This window comes from Protopterus annectens, chromosome 6.part0 (genome assembly GCF_019279795.1).
Source record: "Protopterus annectens isolate FY-2018-M chromosome 6.part0, PAN1.0, whole genome shotgun sequence".
Lineage (NCBI taxonomy): Eukaryota > Metazoa > Chordata > Ceratodontiformes > Protopteridae > Protopterus > Protopterus annectens.
Window position 1 is genome coordinate 293399781 of NC_056737.1, and position 26793 is coordinate 293426573.

A 26793-nucleotide genomic window follows, 5' to 3' on the forward strand; every position below is an offset into this window, starting at 1 on the left:
TAAAATTAAAGAAGATAAATCAAAGGCTATGCCTGTATACTATGTACCCACACATGAATTGGATCAGCAATACCCATATTTATGGGACATAATAAGATGAAGTTGTGATGATGTGAGGTACTGCCAGCTATGCCAGAGAGCAGGACAGTGGATGTGTAACATATGCCAGCATAGCTAGCTGGTGTTTTATAAAGAATTATATGTCATTTATATAGCAAACTGATTTGTACATGTGCTTGTGTTGAAAATGCACTTGTAAAGCTGCTTGTGTTAAACATGTACCAACAGTGGATCTTGCTAGACAGAAAATTAATACACTTGTATGTTAGACTGTATTGTAACTGTTGAAATGAATATATTGTAACAGAGGATACTGGAAGAGAAGAGGTTAATCTCAGTCCAGTTAACTTTGATAAGTATTCTGAAATTAAATTACCTGCTTTAGGCCATAAAGACTGTATCTTACAGTCCGGATTGCAGCCAGAGACAAACTGTCTGTGAAAACCAGGACTAGGAATCCTGCTGTATCATCCTTAAATATGAACTAATTGCTAGCCTGGAAGGGTGAACGTTTTTTAAATGGTTTTATAGCTTCCAGATGCTATAACACATTTTAGCAAAGCTCTGTGTATGTGTATGGTAACACATATGTGCAAGATTCTGGCTCAGTTTCTAGTAATGGGGGCAGTGTGAGAACCAGAATTCAAGTGACCAGATGTATGTGATATCATTCTGTAATCCAGCACTGAAATGATGCTTTAATACTACATGAGACAGAAGTCTCAGGGCAGTCTGTTTATGAAACCTGACAAAGAACCACTCACCTACTTCATTTTGCCTTGCTTTAGAATGTAACCAGGGAATAGTAATTCTTTAGAGCACTCAGGACAATATAGTGAGATTAGTTAAATGCAGTTTTTCTGTATTTGTGTGAATCTGTCCATTTGTGTTATTTTAATATTTCCTGTGATTGAAACTCTTATGTTTATTGTAAATATATATTTAGTATTTCCATGTTCTTTTATTACTTATTCTTAAATATATTTACTTTATTTATTTTTATTTAACATTTGTTTACTGGAAAGTCTGACTTGGAACAAAGCCAATTTTCATGTAGGCCCGGGGAGAAACACACTAGATGCATGTCTTTGTAATGTGGGAGGAAACAGAAGCAACCAGAGGAAACCCACATGAATGCAAGGAGGACATGCAGACTCCACACAGAAGGCACCCCAGATGAGAACAGAACCAGCGAACCTCTTGCTGTGAGGCAACAATGCTACCGCTGCACCACTGCACCAACCATTTCATTGTGGCTGGTCTTTTAGAGATTATTTTCACCTTTGATAGTACTCACAATTTTTGGTGACACTGTGGGAGCTTCTGAAAGCCTTGCTGCATTGGTCAAACACTACCATTTGTATTAGTATTAATATATCTCCGTGTAATTGGATACTCTGGTAAGAGCCTTAGAGTAGCTGGCTTTGGAGTGTTCTGGTGGCAGTATCTACTTTATAGTCTGGGCAGAGGGGCCATAACTGATAAATCTGTGCCAGTTTTTCCAAGGTGTGTTTGTGTGTGTGTGTGTGTGTGTGTGTGTGTGTGTGTGTGTGTGTGTGTGTGTGTGTGTGTGTGTTACTTGGAGCAGGCACACAGAGCAATGGTTCACTAGTTAAACAGAGAGAGTGGTGGAGGACTTGGTTTGGAGCACTCGGCTAAGGACTCAACTCTACAGCTGTGGTCAGTGTGAAGTATTACTTGGGAGTCTGGTGAGAGAGAGGGAAACCCAGCCTAGGATGGGAGTGTGTTCCCTGTGTGCTCTTCAGGGAAATTGTGATTGGTGCAGAGAGCTGCATCTGAAAATACTATGTGTATCTATTTTTGTTCCAAGTGAATGTCCCTCACCAATGTCAGTGGTGAGGATTGAGGCTCCTTGATTACTGGCCCAGAGGAGGGACATCACAGAAGTATTTATATGTATGGGTTAAAAAGGATTCTGGTATGGCAACTAAGGCTAGGGTGGAAAAGACTAAACAAAAGAAAATACAACAACTGAGAAGTCAGAAGCTCTTGATTATTGATATGGATAATAAGATTTAAGCAGTGAAATAATTTCAGTCCTTTAAGTTTTGTATACAGGTTAGGCACATTTGTTTCTCAACTAGAGGAGAAGTTGTTGATGACAATTAATAAAGACTTGAAAGAATTTATTCATGAGGGGAAAAGACAAGAGTTAAATGGGATAAAATGATCATCCCCAAAGGACAAGGTTGATTAGGATTACCTGATTTAAATGGATAGTTCAAAGTTATGCAGGTAAGGCTCATATACGTAACATAAGCAGAAAGTTAATAAATCAAAGTAGAAAGGGATGATGATGAAACAGTGGAAGTTTGAGAAGGAAAGTATAGGAGTTTGGATGCAGGTCCTTAAGGAGGTTAACAACCACCACAAAGAATATTATATTCTTAAAGTAGAAGAATGCATTCTAAGAACTAAACCAACATGGGAATGGATAAGGGAGATTTTACCAGTTGAGATAACTGCAAGTAGGGGGTATAGAAAACAAGCAAAAGGGGGAGGGGGCTGGAATTTACTGGAGAAAATTGGGAAAGTCACCAAGGTGCTGGGAGTAAATAACTACAGAGGGAGAGGTAAGGGAGTGGTATGAGTTCAAAAAGAAGTTTGGACTGTAGCTTAAAGACTGCCAGCCCTACCAGGGACTGATATTACAGTACAGGCAAACACAAAGGGACAGAAGAGTGCTAAGTGAAAAACAAACTACAGTAGAGTTTTTAGTGAGTCTAGAACAGATGCTTGTGTTAAAAAGAGTATAATTAGTAGAGGATCTAAAATACTGTATGATGACTATAGAATCAATCAGAACTGGATAAAGAGACTAGAGAGGCAATTTACAAATGAAAAATGGGGGAACATCATTGTAGTTCTCAAATATGCAACAAAATTCATAAGGTTTAGGATTTTTACTTGACGTGTTTGCATGGTTAGTGATATACATCATGGAGATTTCTGATAATTTTTTCGCAGGTAGATAGCAAATTCTAGAGTTGTGATGGAAAAGAGAGAGGTTAACAAGGAACATATATTTCAGTTTAACAAGTTAGCAGATTTTAAAAATTCCCTAAAGAACATTTTTAGAAACCTTGGGAGACCAAATGGTTGTAAGGAAGTAATTATTTTGAGCTTGGACACAGGATCTGAATTGTTTAGGCATAATAAGACATTACTAAGTTTATTGCTATTTGCTGCCAAAAAAGTAATTACTAGAAAAAAGGAAATCAGTCTAAACTAACTAAAACTGAAGTACTGAAAGTCACAAAAGAGTTAACAGAACTGGAGGAGGTATATTTTGAAAAGGGAAGGAGCAAATTAAATAGAAATAAATGGAATTTGTGGGAAAAACACATGCAGAATAATGTTCAGGAGAAGTGAAATTTAAGGGAAGGTAGGAAATGAGCAATTTATGTAATGCTGGAGTGAATGATAATTGTTAAAAAATAAAATGTGTACTACATGAAAATAATATGATTTATTTTATTTTCTATTAATGTATGTGCACCTATGTCGTTATGTAAATTGTGAATTAATAATGATGTCTAAGAAAAAAGAGAACATAGCTGTATACAAGATATAAAAGAGGGCAACATAAAATTTCGGGTTTATGTTAAACAATCGAATGCTTAAAAAAGTGAATGATGATTTATCGAACCCATGTAAGCAAAAGCTTACAATCTCGAATGCTTAGAACAGCATTTTTTTTCCAAGGGAAAAAAATCGCTGTTCAAAAAAAAAAAAAAAAAAAAAAATTTAAAACATTACATAAGGCTTCACCTCCCACACCCCCCGATGTGGAGGGCTGTGCCCCCACTTAAATATACCAACTCCGAGATCATACTACAATCATGAAAACAGCAAAGTAAAGGAAATGGCCAAGTGATTTCTTTCCCAGGGAAAGAATTTGCTTATATACTGTGTCGCTATTTTGCCTTTTCGTGCTTTCAAGTTCGATCAAGATGCATTCGAAAGAATGTGTCTTCGATCATTTAATAGGAACCCTAAAATTTCATGCTACAGAAATAAATAAAACAGTAACTGATTCTATAAACAACTTATTCTGACAATCTACATTAAAAAAAAACAATAATTAAAAAGTATACAAGCAACAGATACAATGGCTAAAGCTAAAGACATAAAAAAGCCTCAGGTCCAGAACCACAGATTATGTTTTATTAAAATAACTAATACATGCAGCCATAATCCTGCTATATATTCCATTACCATAGTATTAATGAAACAAAATAAATCTCCTGACACTCCTGTAAATGTCAACCTACTTCCATAATCTAATCTAATATGACATAACTTATGTGTTGAAATACTGGCAAAAAACCTCACACCCCAAATATGAAAAACTATACCCAAAGACAGAAAGGCAGTTCAAGTGTAGATCACACCTTACTGTATTATTCTCAAGTTAGTGATATTGTGAGTCGCTGAAAAAGCTTTGATACTGTGCAATAGTCTTGTTTGTCAAGTAACAGAATGGTACAGACTTCCTCATGCTTATATTAAAGGTATTAAAAGACATTTAGAAAATGGATGATCTGTAGATCACGCCCTGATTAGAGAATGAACGTTCTCCAGCAGGGTGTTAATCTAAAGGTAATGCCTGCTGAAAAATGAGTCCACCGCTTCATGGCAGCATATCAAGCTGACGTGGAGCTCAGACTGAAAATGACCTAATGGCTGCCATTATTTTAAGCTCACTAAGGAGCGCTTCTGCTGTTTAGCGAGTGTAAAATATATATAAATATATGTATACATACATACACACATATATATATATATATATATATATATACATATAGATAGATATAGATAGATATATATATATATGAAAACATTTTAAAAAAAAAGTGTGTGTGTGTTATGTCTGCATGTGACAGTGTATGCATGCATGTGAATAAGAGTGAGATTGATCGAGCTGTTATTTTACACTCGCTAAGCAGCACTTTTGCTTTTTATCAAATGGAAAAACTAAAACAGAAAAAAGTGTGTCTGCGTGCGTGCGTGTGTGTGTGTGTGTGTGCTTCTGTCTGTTTTTGAGCGCTCAACATAACTATCCCAGGTAACCCAAGCTGGATGCCTTGATACCAGCCAGCCAGTAGCTTACTGACCCAGACCTACTGGCTTTATGGCAGGCATACACTGGCCAATAGAGGCACACAGACCCCTCCCACCATTAGAATGGGTCCTTGGCATAGGTCATAGTTGGCTGGGCTTGCAACCCACTTATGACAGGCAAATCTCAATGCCCATTTTTTGGCAACATTACTCAACATGATCAAATCACCTAGAGTCAATTGTGGTTAGTCCTGAGACAGCAAGTAATCTGTGTTTTATATTCTCCTAAAAAAACTCTTCCTCCGATAGGCACCATCTACAGTCTGTGTTGCAGCTCACAACTCAAAACTTGGGCAAGGTTTAGGTGAAAAAAAAAAAAACAGTGTTAACTTGGGAGGAGACAGGAACCCCAAAGAGCCACAGGGAAAACATTCAAACTCCACACAGACACTGGCAGAGGGACAGGATCGAATCTTGTACTTTGTGCATGGGAGGCTGACTTTAACCATTATGCCAACTGTCTGTTTTAACCAGTTGACAAACAAGTTGTCAAATGTCAACTTATCAAATGTAAAACGAAGCCTGCATGGCTGCTAAAAATCAGCTTCTTAAGCATGCCGGGTTTGTGTGCAAGATCACAGTATAGTGGGAATAAGGAAATTTGCTCTCTCCCCATTCTAGTGCAACCTTGTACTTGATATACGTATGTATGAATATATATAAAATTAGCAGGGGGTTTGGGGGAGCAGTACCCCACCACATGGGGGGGGGGGCTTCTTCCCAGAAAAAAATTAATTAATGTTGCCTTTTTGTTGTTTTCAATAAGGTGCACTCTGCGCAACCATGCACAATAAGTTGATGTTCAATATGTTGCTTTTTTGATAAAGCAACACATACTCATTTTAATCATACACACAGTAGTAAAAAATGGAGCATGGTGGCCCTTTAAATGAAGTAAAGGAATGCTGGATATTAAAAAAATGTGAAGATTAAGATACAGAAACATTTATCTTAAAGTTTAAAAAAGTATGTGATAAGCCTTTAATTATTATACACACTTGCAATCATATCTTTCTCAGATGTACAAGCCAATGGCATTTAGCAATGTTTCTCCAATAAATTAAGTACCATGACATTTAACATTCTCTTCATGTAATACATACTTAAGTAAAATCCAAAAATATTCACATAATTTTATATGAAAGGCAAATTTAAAATATCACAACATAAACTTGCTGGTGACATTAATAAGGGTGGTGCATTTTTTCAAGAGTTAACACTATAAAAGACAATTTTATCAAGTTAACGCCTCTTTGTAAAAGTGTTGTGACCTAGAAGTTGGCATACTTAAGCAAACAGTGATATAGGAGAATAAGCCTTCACATGGGATCAAGATTGCACAGCATTCCCTCCATAAAAGAGTGGCTTGTGCCATTTTGTAGGGAGCTAACTCAACAAAATGCTTTTTTTACCACATTGGCTCCCAAAGAAAAGGACCAAAACTAAAGAATGATCCTGTTTAAATTCATCTTTATTTAACAACCGATACAAACAAAACATTAAAATGTAAATAAGTACTAAGTCTAACGTCATTAACTCTCCATCACTTCTAGTACGTCCTAGTATTATCAAAGGCTGCCTTAACACTTGACAAAATGGCACAGTACAAAAGAAGTCCCCCTTTCAAGTAGTAATGTTGAATATATAAATCAAATGCGGGTTCTTCTAAAGTAGTGATGCATATTTGTGGAATTTTTCAAATATCCTTAACAATAACTCATTTAAAAACTCATTACTCATGACCAAGGTCTTTAACCTGGTAGACCACCCTTTGCTTAACTGCTCTCAACCTCTTAACTTCAGAATCAGGGACAAATACAGAAATAATAAGGGACACTTTTTAATCATTACTACTACTAACCCAAGAAGTTAACAGAATAGGAGAATGTTTATAACTGTAATTATTGTCATTCTTTATTAATTGCAGTCCACCACCTTTTCTCCCAAAATGGACAGTTTTAGGAGGGATTAAGGGGAACAAAGCACAATTTTGGGCCAAAATCAGGGATGTCCTTAATTAATTAATTAATTTATTTATTTATTTCTAGTTTGATGACCGGGGAGGTCCACTGGACTCAAAGAGGTCATTTTCAGCGGAGGCCCGGGGAGAAAAGCTCCAATAATATACAAGCTTCATAATATGAAGTAAAATACATAGTGGAAACAGAAAAAAACTAAGCAAATTTGGGTCTATATCAGAACACCGAAAGTTCATTCTTTCGAATGTTCTTAAATCGACCCCTAGTCAGCAAAATGACAGATAACCAAATTTTTTCCTAGGGAAAGAATTTGGTTGTCCATTTCTGTCGTTTCGCTATTTTCAGTGCTGTGGTGGAAAGTTACGGGTCGGGTTCAGGTAAGTGTGCCATTGGGCGTGGGTTAGGTGAGTTAGGGTTAGGGCGCGAGGGAGGTATGTGTGCGATTGTGTGGACGTGAGGGTTAGGGTGGGTAGGTAAGTTAGAGTTAGGGTTAGGGTTAGGGTGGGTAGGTAAGTTAGGGTTAGGGCGCGGGTGAGGTGAGTGTGCGATAGTGACGGACCTCAGGGTTAAGGTTTGGGTTAAGGTAAGTAGATAGTTAGTGGTGTTTGTACAGTTTAGTGTAGGGTTAGCTGTAAGATTTTGGGTGTATGTGTGTGGACTGCTGTTTGGTGTGCTTGTGTTGTGTGTATGTGTTTTGGAACAGCAAATTTTTTCCCTAGGAAAACATTCACTGTTCTGAATGTTCGATGTTGTCAGCATTCGCTGATTAGGGGTCAGTGTAAGAACATTTGAAAGAATGAACTTTCGGTGTTCTGATATAGACCCGCAAATTTTACATACAAAATAGCAAAACGAAACAATAGTTAAACAGCAGCTTAGAGAAGGATGTAAAGCATATTTACATGTTAAGTGGTTGAGAACAGTAGTACAAGGTTAAATTAATACAGAGGTTTAAATCATCTGAGAATGATATAGAAGTAACATTAGCATGGATGAGTTCTTTATGCATGAATATTAGCATGAGTTAAATTAATACAGAGGTTTAAATCCTCTGAAGGTGGTATAGAGGTAGCATTAGCATGAAGGCAGTACTTAGGGTTAATCAATAGTGTGTAAGGAAGAACAAACTTTGTCTGTTATAAAGTATTTATGTATTAGGCAGGTTAGGTAGGTGGAGTGCAGTGCATTTTTGTGGTGGTGGTGCTGCGGTAGCGTTGTCACCACACGCTGTCCAGTTCGATTCTCAGGTAGAGCGTCTTCTGCATGGAGACATGCGTGAATGGGCGTACCTTTGTTGAAGGTTGTGCGTCAGGGCTGGTAACTCAGCACGTAAAAATCAACTACCAATCATTAGCGCACTGGAGTTCCGCTGTGGCGACCCCTAACCGGGAAAAGCTGAAAGATACAATAAGGTAGGTGGAGTGCAATTGCATTTCCATTTTTGGGAGAGGTAAGAATGCAGCCTGGTTTTGAAGTTTTCAGAGTTCTCAGAAATTGTTAGAGATGGAGGGAGAGAATTCCATTTTTTGGTGACGGAAAAGGATAGGAGATGCTGACCAGCGGGACGGTTTGGTCTATAAACAGAGATTAGATTTTGGTGGGTAGATCTTAGAGTTCTGTTTGTATAATGTTAAGATGTTTGTTAGTGCTGGGCATATAGTTGGTTTGAAAATAAGCTTGTGAGTGGTGATGAGTTGGAGGTAGTCAAGGTAGTTTGGGAGTTCCAGCCATTGCAGTTGGTGGAGAGGTTTACAGTGGTGAGTAGAGTATTTGAAAGTGGTGGCGAACTTTGAGATTTTATTGTAACAGGATTCTAGTTTAGAAGAGATGGAGGAAGACAGGTTGGTTAGTAGGAGAGCACCCTGCATTAGTGAAGGTAGTAAGAAGGTAGTGGCAAGGGTATGTCTTGTTAAGGGTTAGAGGAAGTGGGATTTCTTAATATTTCTTAAAAATCTGAAACAGATGAGAAATCCATTCTGCTCTTTAAATGGCTAATTCAAGCTGGGATAAAAAGTCAAGCACTCCTCTAGTTTCAAAGCTTCCTAACTAACGGAAGCATTGCAGTTCAGATAGATGCCACAACTTAATGCAGTCTGCCGAACATTAGAGGTGCTTAACAAGGATCCAAGCTTTCACCAGTACTATTCTCCTTGGTTAAAAAGAGACTGACACATGGCTTAAACAAATATTCCCATCATCCAAGGATCCTGGGATCCAAGCTTTCACTAATACTAGTCTCCTTAATTACAAAGAGACTGACAGATGACTTAAATATTACTATCATGCTTTATACTAATGACATACTGATCCAAAAATTCAACTCCTTACATAAAATAATAATAAAAAAGACCTCCAACAATTATCTAATCGGTTATTAAATTTAAAAAAGTATTCTAAGCTAAAAAAAAACTACAGTTATAATTTTTGGAACCCAGCAAAAAGTTTCTTCTATCCATAATCAGTGAAACATTCTTCAAAAATGTAAACCACCACTAGAAATGACTAAATGCTTCTGATAGTTGGGAATTTGGATGGATCGAAAACTTAACTTCCAATACCACAGAAAAGCAACAAAGGCAAAAATCAGTAAACTCCTGTTCTAGGCAAGGAAAATCTCTCAAGTTTTACTGGCTGATGGCAGGATGACAACTACTAAAAGAGTACTCCTCACCCAGCTGCAATACGGGCTACAGACTACCTGTAACAGCCTTCACCGTAAAAAAGAGGCTCTTATATCTACAAAACTTAGCTAACAAAATATGTCAATACCCTTGCCATGAGAAAAGAAGCACAGATCACAGTTTCTCTGAGGTGGGACCACAAACCTGAGAATCTTCACCCCCTATCCTAAATTCAGGATCAACCATTAAAAATTCTTATTCCGAGTCCTCCTGTGGATGTTTAAAGCATTCCTATTGAAAACACCATTCACTATTCCTCCTTATAAAATATCTGCTGTAGAAAACTAGATTTCATCCTATTATAGAGAAAGTACAGTTATATAAGTAAACTTACCACAACAGTAAATGTTTGAATAAATCACTGTTGTAGTTGTATAAAGTTATATGGATATCGTACATCCGGCCAGTATACAAAAGATTCTGGGTGACTTCCTCCCACATTGTAAGTCTGTTTAATGCACAAGAGCATACTTGTATAAATAGGATGCATGGGCACCAAAATTCAGAGCTTTCTTGCCTCAACAAAGGGAGCTTGAAGCCAAAAGATATGTCATGTCCTAATATGTCCTGATATGTCCAAATGAGTCAGTTTATGTGACATTAGAAACAAAGTGACAAATGTGCATTGGGATCCGACACAATTATCTATCTATCTATAGCCTTGCCTCCATAACACACATTAAGGTATCAAAAATCTATCATCCATACAGTCAGGTGTACATTCAGAATGCGGGGTGGATAAGAGATCTTTTGTCCTGTGTGAGAAAGTCCACTCTGTGAAAAAAGTTTTTCTAATTGCCTCTGGTCAGTTGAATAAAAAGGAAGGAAGTACAGCTGTGTAAGTAAACTTATCATAACAGTAGATGTTCAAATGATCACTGCTGTAGTAGCCTTAGCTATATGGAAAAACAGATGACCAGATTCTACAGCTTCAGGGCACCTTCCACTCACTCAATCCATAGGGCAGCTTGAGTTGAGCTGCTTAAAAACATAGGTCTGAGAGCCAAGGCCTTCAGGGCTTTCATACCAACTGAGAGGGGGAGGCTGAAAGGACATAGCAAGCAGTAAAAAAAATGTATACACACACACACACACACACACACACACACACACATGCACACACGCACACACGCACACACACACACACGCACGCACGCACGCACACACACACACACACACACACACACACACACACACACACACACACACACACCCTGGCATAATCAAAAAAACAAAAAGTGTTTTGCAGGAAGAAGTGGCTATTGCAGCTGTGATCATTCGAACATTTATAGCTACGGGAAGTTTACTTACACAACTATGTACTATGGTCATCATACTGACCACTGCTGCAGTAGCCTAAGCTATACAGGTAGATTACACCATTTGGGAGGAGGATGGGGAACGGTCCAGAAGCCCTGGAAAATAGTCCTGGCAAAGCTTGCTCTACACATAGAGATCAAATTAAGCTTGTAGTGATTTGTAAAGTATGTGCAGAGGACCAAGTTGCTGCTTCTAGAATACATACACAATCCAACCCTTTCCAAAAAGCCACAGATGAAGCCAAGGCCCTGATAGAGTGGGCCTTGATTCTGCATGGAAAAGTTTTGTTATTGTGAGAATAACAAAAGGTAATAGTCTGAGGCAATTATTTGGAAATAGTCTGCTCTGACACAGGTTGTCCCTTCTTCTTACCTTCAAAAGAAATGAATAATTGATCCAAAGATCTGAAAGATTTTGTTCTGTAATGGAGTTGTTTTGGATATCCAAGATGTGGAGTATCTTAACCTCCCCATAATTTTCAGGCTCGGGAAAGAAGACAGGGAGATGGATAGTTGTCTTAATGTGAATTTGGATACCATTTTAAACATTAAAGTAGGAATAGTTCTCAAAGAAACTCACACATGGTTGACTGACCATAACAAATTATGACTCAAATACTCTTACTGCAGAGGTCAGAACAATCAGTAAAACAGTTTTCCATGTTAAAAATCTCAAGTCAGCCAGATGAGCTGGTTCAAATGGAGCAAGTCCTAGCCTCTCTAACACAAAATTAAGATCCCAAGGAGGAGCCACTGGTTTTCTTGGAAGTCTCATGCAAAGCTCCTTTAAAAAACATTTTAACATGAGAATGCATTGAAAGAGGGGATCCATGGACACATATGCTGAAATGGTCAATAAATGAACCTTGATGGAGGAGTAAGAAAGGCCACGTAACAGTAACTCTCACAAATAATGTAAAACCAGAGAATGACTAGCTCTCAACGGATGCTGGTTATGTTGTTGTCACCAACTAGAAAACCTTTCCTATTTGTTTATATATGATTTTCTACTAGCAGACTTTTTTGCCTCCATTAGTACCTGTAGCACATGATTAGTAAGCACATGCCTAAGGGAATTGAGACTTTAGCATCCAGGCAGTCAGTTGAATGTGATTGGGGATGGAGTCTGTTAAACACCCCTAGTCTTGTGACAGTAGATCTGTGAGAAAGCTTGTGGTAATTGCCCCTGGCTATTTCCACAAGAAGGGAGAACCACTGTTGCCTTGGCCAGTAGGCAGTCCCCATAATAATCATTGGGAATTCCTTCTGAATCTTCAGAAGTACCCTAGATATCAGAGGAAATGGTGGAAAAGCATACAGAGACATTCCTGTCCAAGGAAAGGAAAATGCATTTATCTTCCTAGGACTTCTTGCATGAAGTCCTGGAAGAGAAATGTGTAGTTAACTGTTCAGAGACGAGACAAAGAGGTATACTTGAGGTACACCCTACAGATGGATTAAATCTTAGAAGATCGGCCCGATCCAGTTTTCATTCATGAGGGTCTGCCTTTGTCCTGCTCAGCTTATCTGACAAAAATTTTGCTCTGACAGTATATAGGATACCTGTAGAGTGAGACTGTTACGAAGCTATACACCGAGCTAACATAGGGGGCAAAGATAAAATCAGCCTGAGGAAGTGACCTGCTGAATAACTAAAAAGGTAGGAAATGCTAGTGGTTACTGAGAGAGAGTGATGCCAGGAATTAAGGGAACATAATAGTCAAGTTCTGCAGAGACTGGTCTCACTACAATACTTATTTGCTTTAAAATACAACAAGCTACAGCATTTTTTTATCTGTCTTTGTTAAGTATACAATTGTCAACATTTAAATCATCTTTGACCTGGAGCTTTAATGATATTGTAATTGTTTTATGATTTGATCAATTTTTTTCACTGTGTTTGTTTCAGACAAATCTGAAGTAAGACAAAGCAATCACCATCATCACTGATGACACAAAGAGGATAAAACAAGTCTACAGAATGGTTTGGCCAGTGGGCAGAAAAGTGATTAGTTTCAGCTCATTTACCCAAGTATAAAGACATACACTTAGACAACCTACAAGTAGTGGATAGGAAATGGTGGTGAAACAGCCATAAAAGGATATGGCAGTTTAGGTAGTGTGCACTGGACTACCAGATGCATGCACACAGTGCAGTGGCAGATGCAGAGGACACTTGTGAGTATTATCAGGAAGATAGACTCCATAAGTAAAGAGGTAAGGTTTGTATGTCAACAAACCCTGGCCAGGCCACACTGTGAGTACTGCATGCAGCTCTAGTGCTGATATAAAGAAAAGGCCATCAGGCTCTTGGAAGAAATCCAGAAGAAAGTTGGTTTTGGAGGGAAGATCAAGTTAGGGAAATGTGAAGGGATCATTCTGAGCAGAAAGAACAGACAAGAATGGAGCAGGCAAAGGCAATAAACTGTAGGAAGGAGTGGACAAAGGCAGCAGATTATTTATTTATTTTATTTATTTTACATTTGTTAACCGGGCTAGTCTAGCTGGATATATGTCCATTTTCAGTAGAGGCCCGGGGAGAAAAGCTCCACAGATACTAAATTACAAGGAGACAAATTATAAAATAAATTCAGTACAAAAAGAATATACGTTTAGTAACACAAAAAAACAAAATTCCTAAGGAACACACTCAAAATATTATTATTCAGTAAAACATTACAAAACATCAAGATTAGCAACATATATTTGATAATCTGTTGGAGAGAAAAAGTAGAATGGGAGACTCAGAAGGGAATTACAGAAGAAATACAAAGGCAGAAGAGAGAAAGAGGCAATAGTGTAGAGTGGAAAAGAGTATTGTGATGGAAAAGAGGAGGGGGGAGAGAAAAAGGAGGAGAGGGTAGGAGCATAGGAGGAGGGTAGCAGGGCAATAGGAAGAAGGAATAAGTAAAGTAAATAAGTATAGTGTAAAGATACTAGTAGTGTAGGGGGAAAGAAGAAGATCAGTCAGGAGTCCTGCAGGAGCAGAGCCAGTGATTTTGGAAGTACAGTTTGATTTTTTGTTTGAAGAGTGGTAAGGAGGGGATTAGAGTGATATCAGTGGGTAGCTGATTCCATATCCTTCCTACAGTATTAGTGAACAGAGAGTCACCAGCTAAGTTATGGGACTTTACAGATTTGGTCATGAGTTTAGATGAAGATCGAAGGGAGGTAAGATTATTGTAAGGGATTAAAAGTTGAGAAAGTATAGGGGTATTATAAGGTTGGTACAGTATCTTGTGAGCAATGGTAAGTTGGGAGATCAAAAGACAGTTTTGTAGCTCCAGCCAGCCTAGGAGTTTTAGGTTTTGACAGTGATGTGTTCTGAAAGGGTTGCTGGTGGCAAAGCGGGCAATGCTATTGTAACAAGTTGCTAGTTTATTTAGGTTGGCCTTCTTAAGGTTAGTGAAGATAGGTGAGGCATAAAAGAGGGTAGAAATAAGATGGGAGTGGGCAATGGTAGCTCTGGCAGAAGGTGTGAGAAAAGGTTTGATACGGTATAATGATCCAATTTTTTTATTAACAGTTTTGATGATGTTATTGATGTGTTGATCGAAAGTGAGATTGTTATCGATGGTTATTCCTAGCAGTTTAGTTGATGTGTCAGTAGAGATAACAGTGGTGTTATTGGATAAAATGTTGAAGTTTAATGGGGACCCTCGAGTGGTAGGAGTGAAAAGGAGAAGTTTTGTTTTTTTAGCATTGAGGAGGAGGTGCCGTCTAGTGAACCAAGTTTCTACAGTGTTGAAGGTGGTTTGAGTTAGAGTGAGTAGCTCTGAGGAGGTAGATGCTGAGCAAATAATCGTGGAGTCGTCAGCATATTGGATGCAGGTAGCTTGTGGGATGATAGTGTTGAGATCGTTTATGTAAACGTTGAAGAGAAGTGGACCAAGAATAGAGCCCTGTGGGACTCCAATAGAAACAGGCAGTAGTGAAGAGATATGATTGTCCCAAAGAACGGCTTGATGCCTGTTGCTTAGATAAGATGTAAACCATTTAATAGCCAGGTTATCAAATGAGAGGGATTTAAGGATGTTAATAAGGGAAGAGTGGTTCACCATGTCAAAAGCTTTAGAGAGGTCAATGAATAGAGCAGAGGAGAGAAGATTTGAGTTGCGATAGTTGTTGATAGTATCAACGAAGGAAAGGAGGGCAGTGGAGGTGCTATGGTGGGGTCTAAAGCCATGTTGACAGTTGGCTATTATGTTGTGTGCAGAGAGATATTGTATGAGTTGCTGGTGGATGCATTTCTCCATGATCTTAGCTAGTGGAGAGAGAAGGGCAATAGGTCTAAAGTTAGTATACTCAATAGAGTTACCACCTTTGTGTAGTGGGATGATATGAGATATTTTCCATATATCTGGTATGGTTCCCTCTTGGATAGTCCTATTAATGAGTATCGATATAGGGTATGCAATCTGCTTAGCAACCTTTTGAAGAAAGAGAGAGGGGAGTTTGTCAGCAGAGGGGGTACAGGGTTTCAGTTTAAGAATAAGCTTGTAGATGAAGGAGGTAGAGATAGGGTGAAGAGTGAAGTTATGGGGGGAATCAACATGATTATCTGGAGGGTAAAAGTTAATGGTGTTCATTTGTTTAGCAAGTGATTGGATGGTATCAATAAAAAAAGTGTTAAAGGTGTTTGCAGTATGGCTAGGAGTTCCTGGGTCTGCGTTTATTGGGGAGGGAGTTTTAGCTGTACTAGTTGAAAGGAGTTTGTTGATCGAAGACCAGAATTGTTTGGGTTTATATAAATGGGTTTCCTGAAGTTCACAGTAGTAGTTCTTTTTGTCTGAGATAATAGCTTTCTTTGTAAGATTTCTAAGTTGGCAAAAGTGAAGAAAATCAGAGGTGGTTCTATGGTGTCTCCATTTGGCCCAAATTTTATTTTTGCTATGAATTAATTTCTTTGTTTCCTTTGTGAGCCAAGGGGCTATATTAGATTTCATTCTAATAGAGCGTGCAGGGGCATGTTTATCTAAAATTGAAAGGAAGGTTGAGTTAAAGAATGATACTGCTTCATTTAGAGGAAGTGATTTCATGAGGTTCCAGTTGCATGTTTTGAGATCATTTTGAAATAAGTCACTATTAAAGTTTTTGGTTGAGCGTATTATTCTAATGTTAGGGAGGTTTTGATAGTCAATCTTTTCTCTAGAGATATAGGTTAGGCAGTGGTCACTGAGGTCATCAGGCATAGTTCCTACTTTGTATGAGACATTAACTTTGTTTATAAGTATCCAGTCTAAGATACTCTGTTTCTTATTTGGTTTATTTAGCCTTGTTGTAGTGGTAATGGATTGAGTAAAACCATGTAGGTTTATATGACTGGAGGGATTTTCACTATTAATAATATTCCAATCTATATTAAAGTCACCCAAAATAATGGTTTCTTGGGGGTAGTTAGTGGAAATCCAGCTAAGGAAGTCTTCTAAGATTGGTATGTTTGTGCCAGGTGGTATGTACATACAGATGATGTAAAGAGCTTTTTGAGCATTTAACTGAAGTTTAACTATGATGGCTTCAGCAGTGGAATCCAGGGTTGGGCAGGTTGGGAGGGTGGAGATGCTAAGATGGTTCTTAAATAAAATTGCCACGCCACCACCTTTACGTTTAGTACGATCAAGCCTATATAAATTATAGCCTTGGGACTAACTCCTCCCTGGATCTTCAGAAGTACTACAGAGGGGCTGTGGACCCATGGAATGAACAACTGGAATGGTTGGTTGACAGTGAATTCAGAGAGATATTCAAGAGGTCATGGGAAAGATGGAGCGGAGAAAGGGTAAAAAATATAAGAATGGAGGGAAGGAATGTTAAAAGACACTTAAAACTACAGATTAGACAGGAGTCTAACCTCCTTCTATCATTAAGTAAACACAATATAATGTAACAAGTAAAACTGTCAATGAGGCAGAAGAGCGAGTCATTTGAAAAACATGGCCCCAGCCTTTGATTCTCTGCAATTTGTGCTTATAGACACTGGATGTGGAAGCTTCCTAGATATGCAAGCCAGCAAGAGATTTATGCCTTTATAAAAGATTATATCCATATAAGCAGAAAGAATGAACTTGGGATCCTGGGAATACCCATGTCCCTTTTACCCAGTGCAGGGATGCCATGTGTATACCAATGGCTGTGGGTGTTCTGACACTGAGTGATGGAACAATTCATTTTAAGAAGAATCACAATAGACGTTCTAAGCAGGCTGTACTCAGGCGTCCCATCCACTGCAGAAAGGGCATGAAATAAGAGTTGTTTTGTCAGTATGCCTTTCTCAGAGACAAGATTTCCACATAAAGTTCAATGCCAAAGACCCTTCTAACAAAGAAGTTTTTGGTGTGACATTTCAATGCAACTATTCAGCTTATCCAGTTAAGATTTACTTTATTCTTATTCTCGGAATACTCTGCTGTGCAAACCAGGTTTGGTAGCAACTCGTCAAATGTTCCTCAAATTATTCATCACACACTAAAGTTATCTATTACAGTCACCAAAAGAATTTATTTTTTGGACATAGAAATAGTAAGAACTTAAGTATTTAAGTCTGTGTATGCACAGAAATAAATACTCACATCTTTGTTTTACATATGTATTAATATAAACACACATGTAAAATGACAGAGAAAATATACTTTTTAATCAAGTGGTAACTAAAACTAACAACATCCTCTTTGAGCCATTTGTTAAATACAATGTGTATAATGCTTGTATATGTATGTGTGTGCAAATGAATATAGCTGATGGATTTCAACTGTTTAATGAATTCTTTAAAAGTATATTGCATTCTGTGTAAGCCTGTTATTTTACAACTATATCAATATATTTTTGTGACTGCTGCTTTTTTCCCATTATTCATAAAGATGGTGGCAATAACACTAGCTGCAGATAATTAACCACCCTGTTTTGCTTCTTACTTCATTGACATCAATGTCATTGCTTTGCATGTACTGCAAATCATTGATCTGTCCTCCTTCAACATACTCCATGGTGAGAATTCGCTTTGTTGATAGCTCCCAGTAGACTTCTGGTACCTAAAAGGAAGCAAATGTCATATTAACACTAACACAGAAGAATTCTGGCATTAAATACAAGGACACCTTTGATGAAACTCTGTAAGTGCATAATCCTATTAGTTTCATTACATTCTCTAGTAAAGGTCACTTAATACTATGTTCCACAGTCACATTTCTAACATTTATCAAAGCACGAGTCAACAAAATAAAACTTTTTTGCTCTCTAGGAAGCAGTTATAAAGAATGAAATGAAACTGAATGCATAAGTTAACAATTTCAGATACTTGCATATTTTATCAGTAGATTACGCCATAAATTAATTCTGTCATTACTTTCTGATGTCATCTAGTGATGCAGGATTGACAACTCATCAGAAAGGATATTCTGTGCCTTCATAGAAGTTTGACATACTTATCTGAAACATGTAGATTTAACTGAGAAGAAAGGCATCTGATCAAAAAAACAATGGCATTACTACAGTATTATGGAAGTCATGCTAATGTGTACTGCCTGTATGACATGCAGTCAAGAGGCAAACAATATTTTTTCTGACAACTAATAATGTGACAGGGTAAGCAATTAAATGGAGTAATTCCTGCCACTAATAGTCATTCCTGTAGGGGCAAATCTAAACAATTTAACTTCTTCCTAGATACACGACTCCTTGAAAACGAATGCATCCTAAATTCTTTCATCAGACATATAACATAATTTTGTTAGTTGTATAAACACATAGTTCAAGGGAAGACTGCTTTCCAAGACTGACGTAGGACCCTACAACACCAAAGTGGCTGAAATTGGTAAAAGAATTGAACTGATGAATAAATCCCATATTGAGACAAACAGCAGATGGCAGAGACGACTTTGTTTGTAGTTCCTTCACCTAATGGCGCCAGCATCAGACTTGAAGAACCTTTCTTCATTTACCCAGTGTAAGACAATACTTTACAGGCTATGAAAAACCATTAGAAATGTTGAGACAAAGAGCAGATGACAGAGATAACATTGTTTCTAGTTTCTGCACCTAATAGCTTTGGCATCAGATTTGAAGAACCTTGCTTCATTTTTCCAGTGCAAGACAATATTTTACAGTCCATGAAAGAATGTTGCAAGGGATAAAGCTGTTCCAACAATATATTCAAAACTAAATGATCTCTTAGCTCACTTTGGTTTAATCTCCAAACTAGATACCAAAGCACCGGACAATTTCTGTTGTAAATTCAACCGCTATAAAATGGAAGCCATACATTTTAACAATAACCCAAGGATGGATGTAGTTAATGCTTGGTTTACCCATAATTGCCATGGTTTATTCACAAGGATGAAGCCTAACTGACTACGTGGGTAAATCAAGCACTACCCATTTCCAACCATAGGTAACTATTATTATACAATTATATTACCTTTGTGTAACATAGTGTCATTTTTCCCAGGTGCTGCACCCTACCTTATGACCATCAGGCCTCCCCCTATCAGATTTAAGGCTATACATTCTCTAGGGTTCAGCCTACCCTGATCCACCAAGAACATCATTCAGTCAGGTGACAATGAGTCTGTGCTCTTCTCAGCACCCTGGCAATGTTAGCATTTGGGTAAGTCCCAAACCTCATACCTGGGCAGGAGAGAACAGTCCACCCAGTTCACTGTGAGGAATCACAATTTTCTCCTCCTGCGAGTGCATACTCACTAATGATTGCTAACACTAGGTGGTGTCATGGGGAACAAAAAGCCTGCTCTAGGATGCTTATGGTAATGCCACCTCTCCTTTGAAGGACTGTAGCAAATGCGCATACTGGTCTACCCTCCCCAAAAAGTATATCCATCTTCCCTTGCCACTGCCATCAAGCACCTGAGCAGCTAATCAAACTTTGGTTACTTGAGGTGTAGTCAGGGCTATAACCTTCCATATCACTAATGTCTGCTCAATATTGGGCATTTATTCTTTTTTATGGGGTCAGTGTGTGTGTGTGTGTGTGTGTGTGTGTGTGTGTGTGTGTGTGTGTGTGTGTGTGTGTGTGTGTGTGTGTGTGTGTGTGTGTGAGGATTGACACTTGCCTAGGTATTCTTTCACTTTACTGTACAAAACAAAATAGTCTTCCATGGTTATACATTTTAAATTTGGGTTTTAAATTATATTATTCACTTTTGTTATGTTTATTTTTAAACAAGTAACATTTTTATTAAATTATCACATATGACACAGGCATTCATACATTTATGTAAATGAGAACAAACCACAGTGACATAATTTTAGTTGCAAACATTACACATCACAAATCATATGGACATAATTTTAGTTACAAACATTACACATCACAAACCATTTTGACATAATTTTAGTTGCAAACATTATAAATCACTTATAATCTATCCGGCCATTTTCAAACATTACATAGCTCTTTCAAAGCTTGCCTTCTTTTAAACTTCATTCCTCCTCTGCATATATTGCTCCTACCATTCCCATGTTTTATTCTATGTAATTTGCTCTTAGCCTTTTCTAAAAAAAAACATTTCCAGTTGTTTTATCTCTGTTACTATATTCACTACTTCTAGTACAGTTTTCACTACTTCTAGTACAGTTGGTTTAGACATTGATTTCAATTTTCTAACAACTGTTGTTTTGGCAGCCATCATATTAGACTCAGCAAGGCCTTACTATGTTTAGGCAAATCCAATTCTGCATCATAGCTCAAAAAATCATTTCCTTAGTTACACCCATTTGCTCGTCCAGTATCTCTGACAGAGTAGCCTGCAGGGAATCTTTAAAGTCTGTCAACTCATTACACTCTCAGAAACTATGTTCTCAATTAACTTGTTCTTCCCCATCACACCTCCAACATTTGCTGTCTACCTGAGGAAAAATTCTTTGGAGTTCACTTGGGGTATAAAATACCTTTGTAAACACTTCCAAGAAAAGATCCTAAATCTTCCAGACTTTGTTGCATATTTGGGAGACATATATATATATATATATCCCCCATTGTTTCTTGGTGAATTGCTTATCCATTCTCTCTTTTCAATCCTTTTTAACCTCCTCTGATTGATTCTTATAGTAGTCGTGCAATATTCTGTATGCTCTACTAATTACTCCTTCATTAACAGCAGCTTCTGTTCTACATTCTACTAAAAATCTATCAGTGCCAGTCTTTCACTTACGATTCCCCCTATTTCATTCTCTTTGCCTGTACTCTGATATCAACCCTTGATAGGGAAGGCAATCTCTAGCTTGCAGTCCAAATAAATTCTTGGCCTCATCCCAATGTATTACCTTTCCCTTCTAATTATTTGTTCCCAATACCTCAGTTCTATTGCACCAGTTTTCTCCAACAAATTTCAGCCCCTCCTGCCTATTGTATGTATCCCTAATTGCAGTCATCCCTATTGGCAGAATCTCCTTTCTCCATTTTCGTGTTGGCTTAGTTCTTAGAATACTTTCTGCTACTTTATGAATATAATATTATGTATGGTTATTGTTATTCTCATTAAGGATCTGCATCTAAAATTCCAGTGTCTCCTTGTTTCTTGAGCTTCCCCCTGTTTCTTCAGGGTTCCTATTACATGATCGAAAGTATAAAACTTCGAACACCACAAGATCGAACTTGTATGTTTGAAGTTTTATAATTTCGAACACAAAAAAAAAAAAAAACAACGGACAGAAAGTAACTGTCGTAAGCGGGGGGGCAAGCCCCCCTGCACCCCCCACTCTTTAAATATACAAACTCTGAGATCGCACTACAGTGCAGAAAGGGAATTTTTCTTACAACAGTTCTTGAGCAGTTTTTTTTTTTTTTTTAATTCGAATTGTTGAAGCAATTCTATAACGCAATACGAACCTGTTTCATCATCATCATCCCTTTCCACTTTGAATTATAGGTTTCTGCTTATGCTATGTATAGGAGCCTTAACTGTGTTGCTCTGAAATAGTCCTTCAAATAGAATAATCTCAAACCATCTTGTTCTATTTTATTATATTCATTTTTGTTTGTATTAGTGATTTCCATACCATCCACTGATAAGGATGTGCTGCGCTTAGTATTTACAATCACATAGAGCAGCTTAAACATTGGGAGTGACTTTATCATCTCTGCTTTTTTTCACGATTTTATATCATGAATCATTTTCATATGTTAATGACAATGTTAATAGAAAAGGGAATTCTGTTTAAATTTTACTTAGTTTTAATCTCATGAATATTTCTGTAGATATGGCTGCCTTGTTTTTTAATGGAGACAAAAGTTCACATACATCCAGTTACTTACATTGGGAAGATTATTTCCCTTATTCAATTCGAAAATGCAATGAGTGATTTTTTTTATACTACAAGTCTTTCTTTTTTAGGGGCATTACTGGCTGTAACACTTTAAGAATTATGAGACGGTTGGTTGTTTCAATCATTTAGCAGCAAAGAGAAAATGCTGGCTTATAACCTGGCCTTTAACAACCTTGACTGATGTAACATCATTTTGGTATCTTCAGCCTTCTACACTTATACTAAGATTATTTGTGAATGACTTTAATGAATGATGTTCTGATTATCAGGAGAAGCATATACTGTCATCTTGGAAAGTTCTGCACTGTATGTGTCTCTTTTTTTCTACTACTGATATTTAGTTTTAAAATTAAATTCTCCTTATCTGGGAATAATCCCCCTAGTGGTGTGTTGTAGAAATACAGAGACAGATTACACACTTTTTTAAAAAAACAGGGTGGGACCACCTCTAAGTAACCTATAAGAAACATAATATAATGACAGCTGATGAAGAATTTCTAAGGAGTTCAACTTTTCCTTCCCAGTGATTTTTTCCAGCAAGGAAAGGACAGTTGTGTAAAAAACTTTCAATCACAGTACGTGTTTGAATGACCACTCCTGCAGTAGCCTTTCCTATATGGGTTATATCCTGCATAGAATATAAAAGACAGCCAGCTTCCAAAGCTTCAGGGTATCCTCCACGTAGTCAGTCAGCTAGAGCTGAGCTGAATATAAAGACAGGTTTGTGCTCCAAGCCCTTCAGAGCTTTTATATCAACAGAGAGAAAGGGAGGCTGAGCTGGACAATACTTGGGAGAACAAAAATAAGTATTCACACCCTGGCATAAACAACAGACCAAAAAGCAAGGGGTTGGAGGGAGGGAGGGAGCTGCTACTGTAGTAATCATTCTAACATCAACTGTAATGAGAAGTTTACTTACATGACTGTACTATGTTCATCATATTGATAACTGCAGCAGTAGCCTTAGCTATATGGGTAGATTTTCCTAGCTTACAACATTTTGGAGGTGGAAGAGGAAGGGTCCAGGAGCCGCTGGAGAATGGTCCTAGCAAAGCCTGATCAAGACCTAGAGAAGGAATCAAGCTTGTAATCCCTTAATAATGAATGTAGAGATGACCAAGTTGCTGCTTCTAGCCACAGAGGAAGCCAAGACCCTGACAGAATAGTTTTGTTGTGGTGTGTACAACAAATGGTAACAGCCAGAGACAATCATTTGTAAATAGTTTGTTTTGACACAGGTTGTCCCTCCTCCTTACCTTCACAAGAAATGAACAACTGATCCAAAGATCTGAAAACTTTAGATTTGTCAAGATAGCACGAGAATTTTCTGCAGACCTTCAAGGTACAGAGTATCTCTTCTCCCTCATTTTAGGTTCAGGAAAGAAAACAGGAAGATGGATGGTTTAGCTTAAAGTAAACTTGGATAATGCTTAGGCTTTAAAAGAGGATCAGTTCTTAAAGAAACCCTGTCTCTGAGGAAAATGAGATAGGGTAGACTCATCATTTTGCAGAGGTCAGAGCAATCAGTAAATAGTCCTCCATGTTAAGAACCTCAAGTCAACCAGGTTATCTGGTTCAAATGGAGTATTAGCTTCTCTAACACAAAATTAAGATCCCAAAGAAGACTGCAATGAGCTATAACTTGAGCAGGACACTTTGTGAAAATTGTTGGTGCAATGATTAGTCTGAAGGGTAAGACAAAAACTGATAGTGATACAGATACACAATACCTTCAGAAACGCCTGATGTATGGATGAATATGAATGTGATGATAAACATCTTTTAAATTTTAAAATTTAAAATCTTTAAAATTTAAGGTCCAAATACAATCAAGATTTTGAGAACTGGTTAATTTTACAAATATTTAGAGACTCTGTGAACACAGAGATTAAGAAGATATTTTACCTAGATAACAAATTGTTTCCAAATTATGGGAATTCTTAAAAAATATCAATAATAATGCAATGAAAAATAAATCATATTTGTCACTAATTTATAAAATTCTTAAGTTAGATTTCACATATTTAGACAATTCCTATTGGAACTACTCCTCAAAAATGAATAATGAAGACTTCTCTGAATAATACAATACAATAATATTAAAATCTACAAATAAAACTACATCTTCATTATACTGGAAATGTTTCAATTGGAAATTCTTACTCAGAGCTTTCATCACTCTTAAAATTAAAATTTTGTATTAATCAAATGGAATTAAATGCTGGAGATGTGATTCTGAAATAATAGCTGATTGGATGCACATGGTATATAAATGTGAAGTCGTCTTCACTTTTTGGAAAGAAACTAATAATTTCATTCAAGCTCTATGGTCAGAAAGATGTGATATTTCTGCATCTGTAGTTTTATTTAATGATCAGATTTCTGAGATAATTCCAAAAACCCAAATGCCTCTTCTTTGGTCTATTCTTGCTATAGCCAGAAAAGTAATTACTAAAAACTGGAAAAGTAAATATATCCCTTCTAGTGTTGAATTTATTAGTATGGAAAAATGTGTTTGTGGTAGTGAATTGCATACTATAAAGATGAGAACATCTGATATTACACATTCATATAAATCTTGGCTTAAATTTAAAGAATTGCATGAAAAAAATATTAATTGTTGTTGATATGTATGACGTTGATGCATTGATCAGCTGTGGACCTATGTAAATAATTGTTTTATAATCAAATTAAAAAAAAAAAACAATGTACAAAATACAGCCTCTACTCTTATGATGTAATGGATACCAGGCTTAGCACCACTACACTAGTCATCAACATTTTAAATGTAATGAGTTGGTGGACTTCAAAAAAAATTCCCTACAAAGTACTCTGTCAGAAATGCTGAGAGGCATAGCTCTCAACCTCTTGGCACAAAAATGTCTGGACAAAGACAAAAATAATGGGGGGACAAAGCCCCCAAAATAGGGACATGTTTTAAATATTGCTCTTATAAACTAAGAAAGTTGCTGGAATAAAAGGTCTTGTGTTACCATGATATGAAGTCTGAAACTCAAATGCCTGTCATACAGTGGATTCAATCCCCACTTATATGCCACAAAATTCCAGAAAACCACAACTTTTATGAGGAATGGACCAAACATATGAGGTAGAAATCTGGACATCCTGTGAAAATCTGGACAGTTGAGAGGTATGATGGAAAAGCAAATGGTGTAACTAAGGAAATTATTTTTCTGAGCTGGGATACATGACCTGAATGCCTAGACATAGTAAGTCCTTGTGAAGTTTAATTCTGGTGACTGCCAAAAAAGTAATTACTAGAAAAAGGAAATCAAAGTGTAAGCCAACTGTATCTGAAGTATTGACTATTGTAACATGGATAAAAGAACTAGAAGTGGGATCTTTAGGAAAGAGTTGGAACAAATTCAACAGAAAAAAAAAACAGAAATCTGGGGAACAATACATGCAGAAAATTGTTTTGGAGGAGAAATAAGGGCTAAGGGAAAGCAGGAATTGACCAGGTTATGTAATGTTGGATTGATTATATTGCACAGAAGAATATTTATGATGCATAATGTTTGTATCTGTGGACATGTTATTATGGTTTGTATTCTTTTATATAAATGTAAGCATGCCTGTGTTGCAAGTGGCAATTCAATAAAGGTGTTTAAAAAAATGTAAATGTTGATCACAAATATGTGACTCTGGGGCTTTTGCACTCTATTAGGAGATTTATTTTCCCCCTAAGAAAACACAATCTTGAAGTTGGTATATTTAATTAGCAAGTACTATAGGGTACTCCCATCATGTTGGGATGTGCAGGGAGGCTTACCTGCCCTGCAAAAAAAGATGTTTTTTATAATCTCAGCTGTGGATTGCAGTCAAGTAATTCTAATGGACTGACAAACAGTACGTCTATTAATAACTATGCACAAAAAATGCAAATGTGTGTGAACGTTCATGATAATGTGGTCATAATCACACACCTATTATATAATGCAGAAGCATATCATCACCACAACCCAGTTACAATCAAAGGATTAACTACAATCCCAGCATAACCACTATGCTATCTAACCTAGACTATTCATAAAGCCCAATCTAAAGCATTTCGAAGCCTACTAAACATTTGACACACAAAAAAGACATATTACCAGGCCTTGTGGAATCCATCACAGCCTAACACTAAACAATATACATTCACTCGTTACCCTCCCTATCTTATCTGTTCCTTAAATGACAGTCTCTGATGACACAGATGCCACAAAATACCCCACTTTCTGAAGGCTATGTGCCACACATTCCACTGAACCAGTAATGCTTTCCACTTACTCCATTCCAAATTATTCCACTGATGTTGCAAATATA

The 26793-nt window shown here is 37.2% G+C and overlaps 1 protein-coding gene across 1 annotated transcript in view; it reads right to left on the reverse strand.

Annotated features, from left to right (window-relative positions):
- The window catches only part of LOC122804269 (aarF domain-containing protein kinase 1-like), a 1777942-nt gene extending 1759721 nt beyond the window's left edge, over positions 1–18221 (reverse strand). Inside the window, exon 1 of the mRNA XM_044074046.1 lies at positions 18096–18221. Coding sequence (XP_043929981.1) covers positions 18096–18167 — 72 coding nt within the window. The 5' untranslated portion in view covers positions 18168–18221. The remainder of the gene's footprint in view (positions 1–18095) is intronic.
- Positions 18222–26793: the final 8572 nt, after the last annotated feature.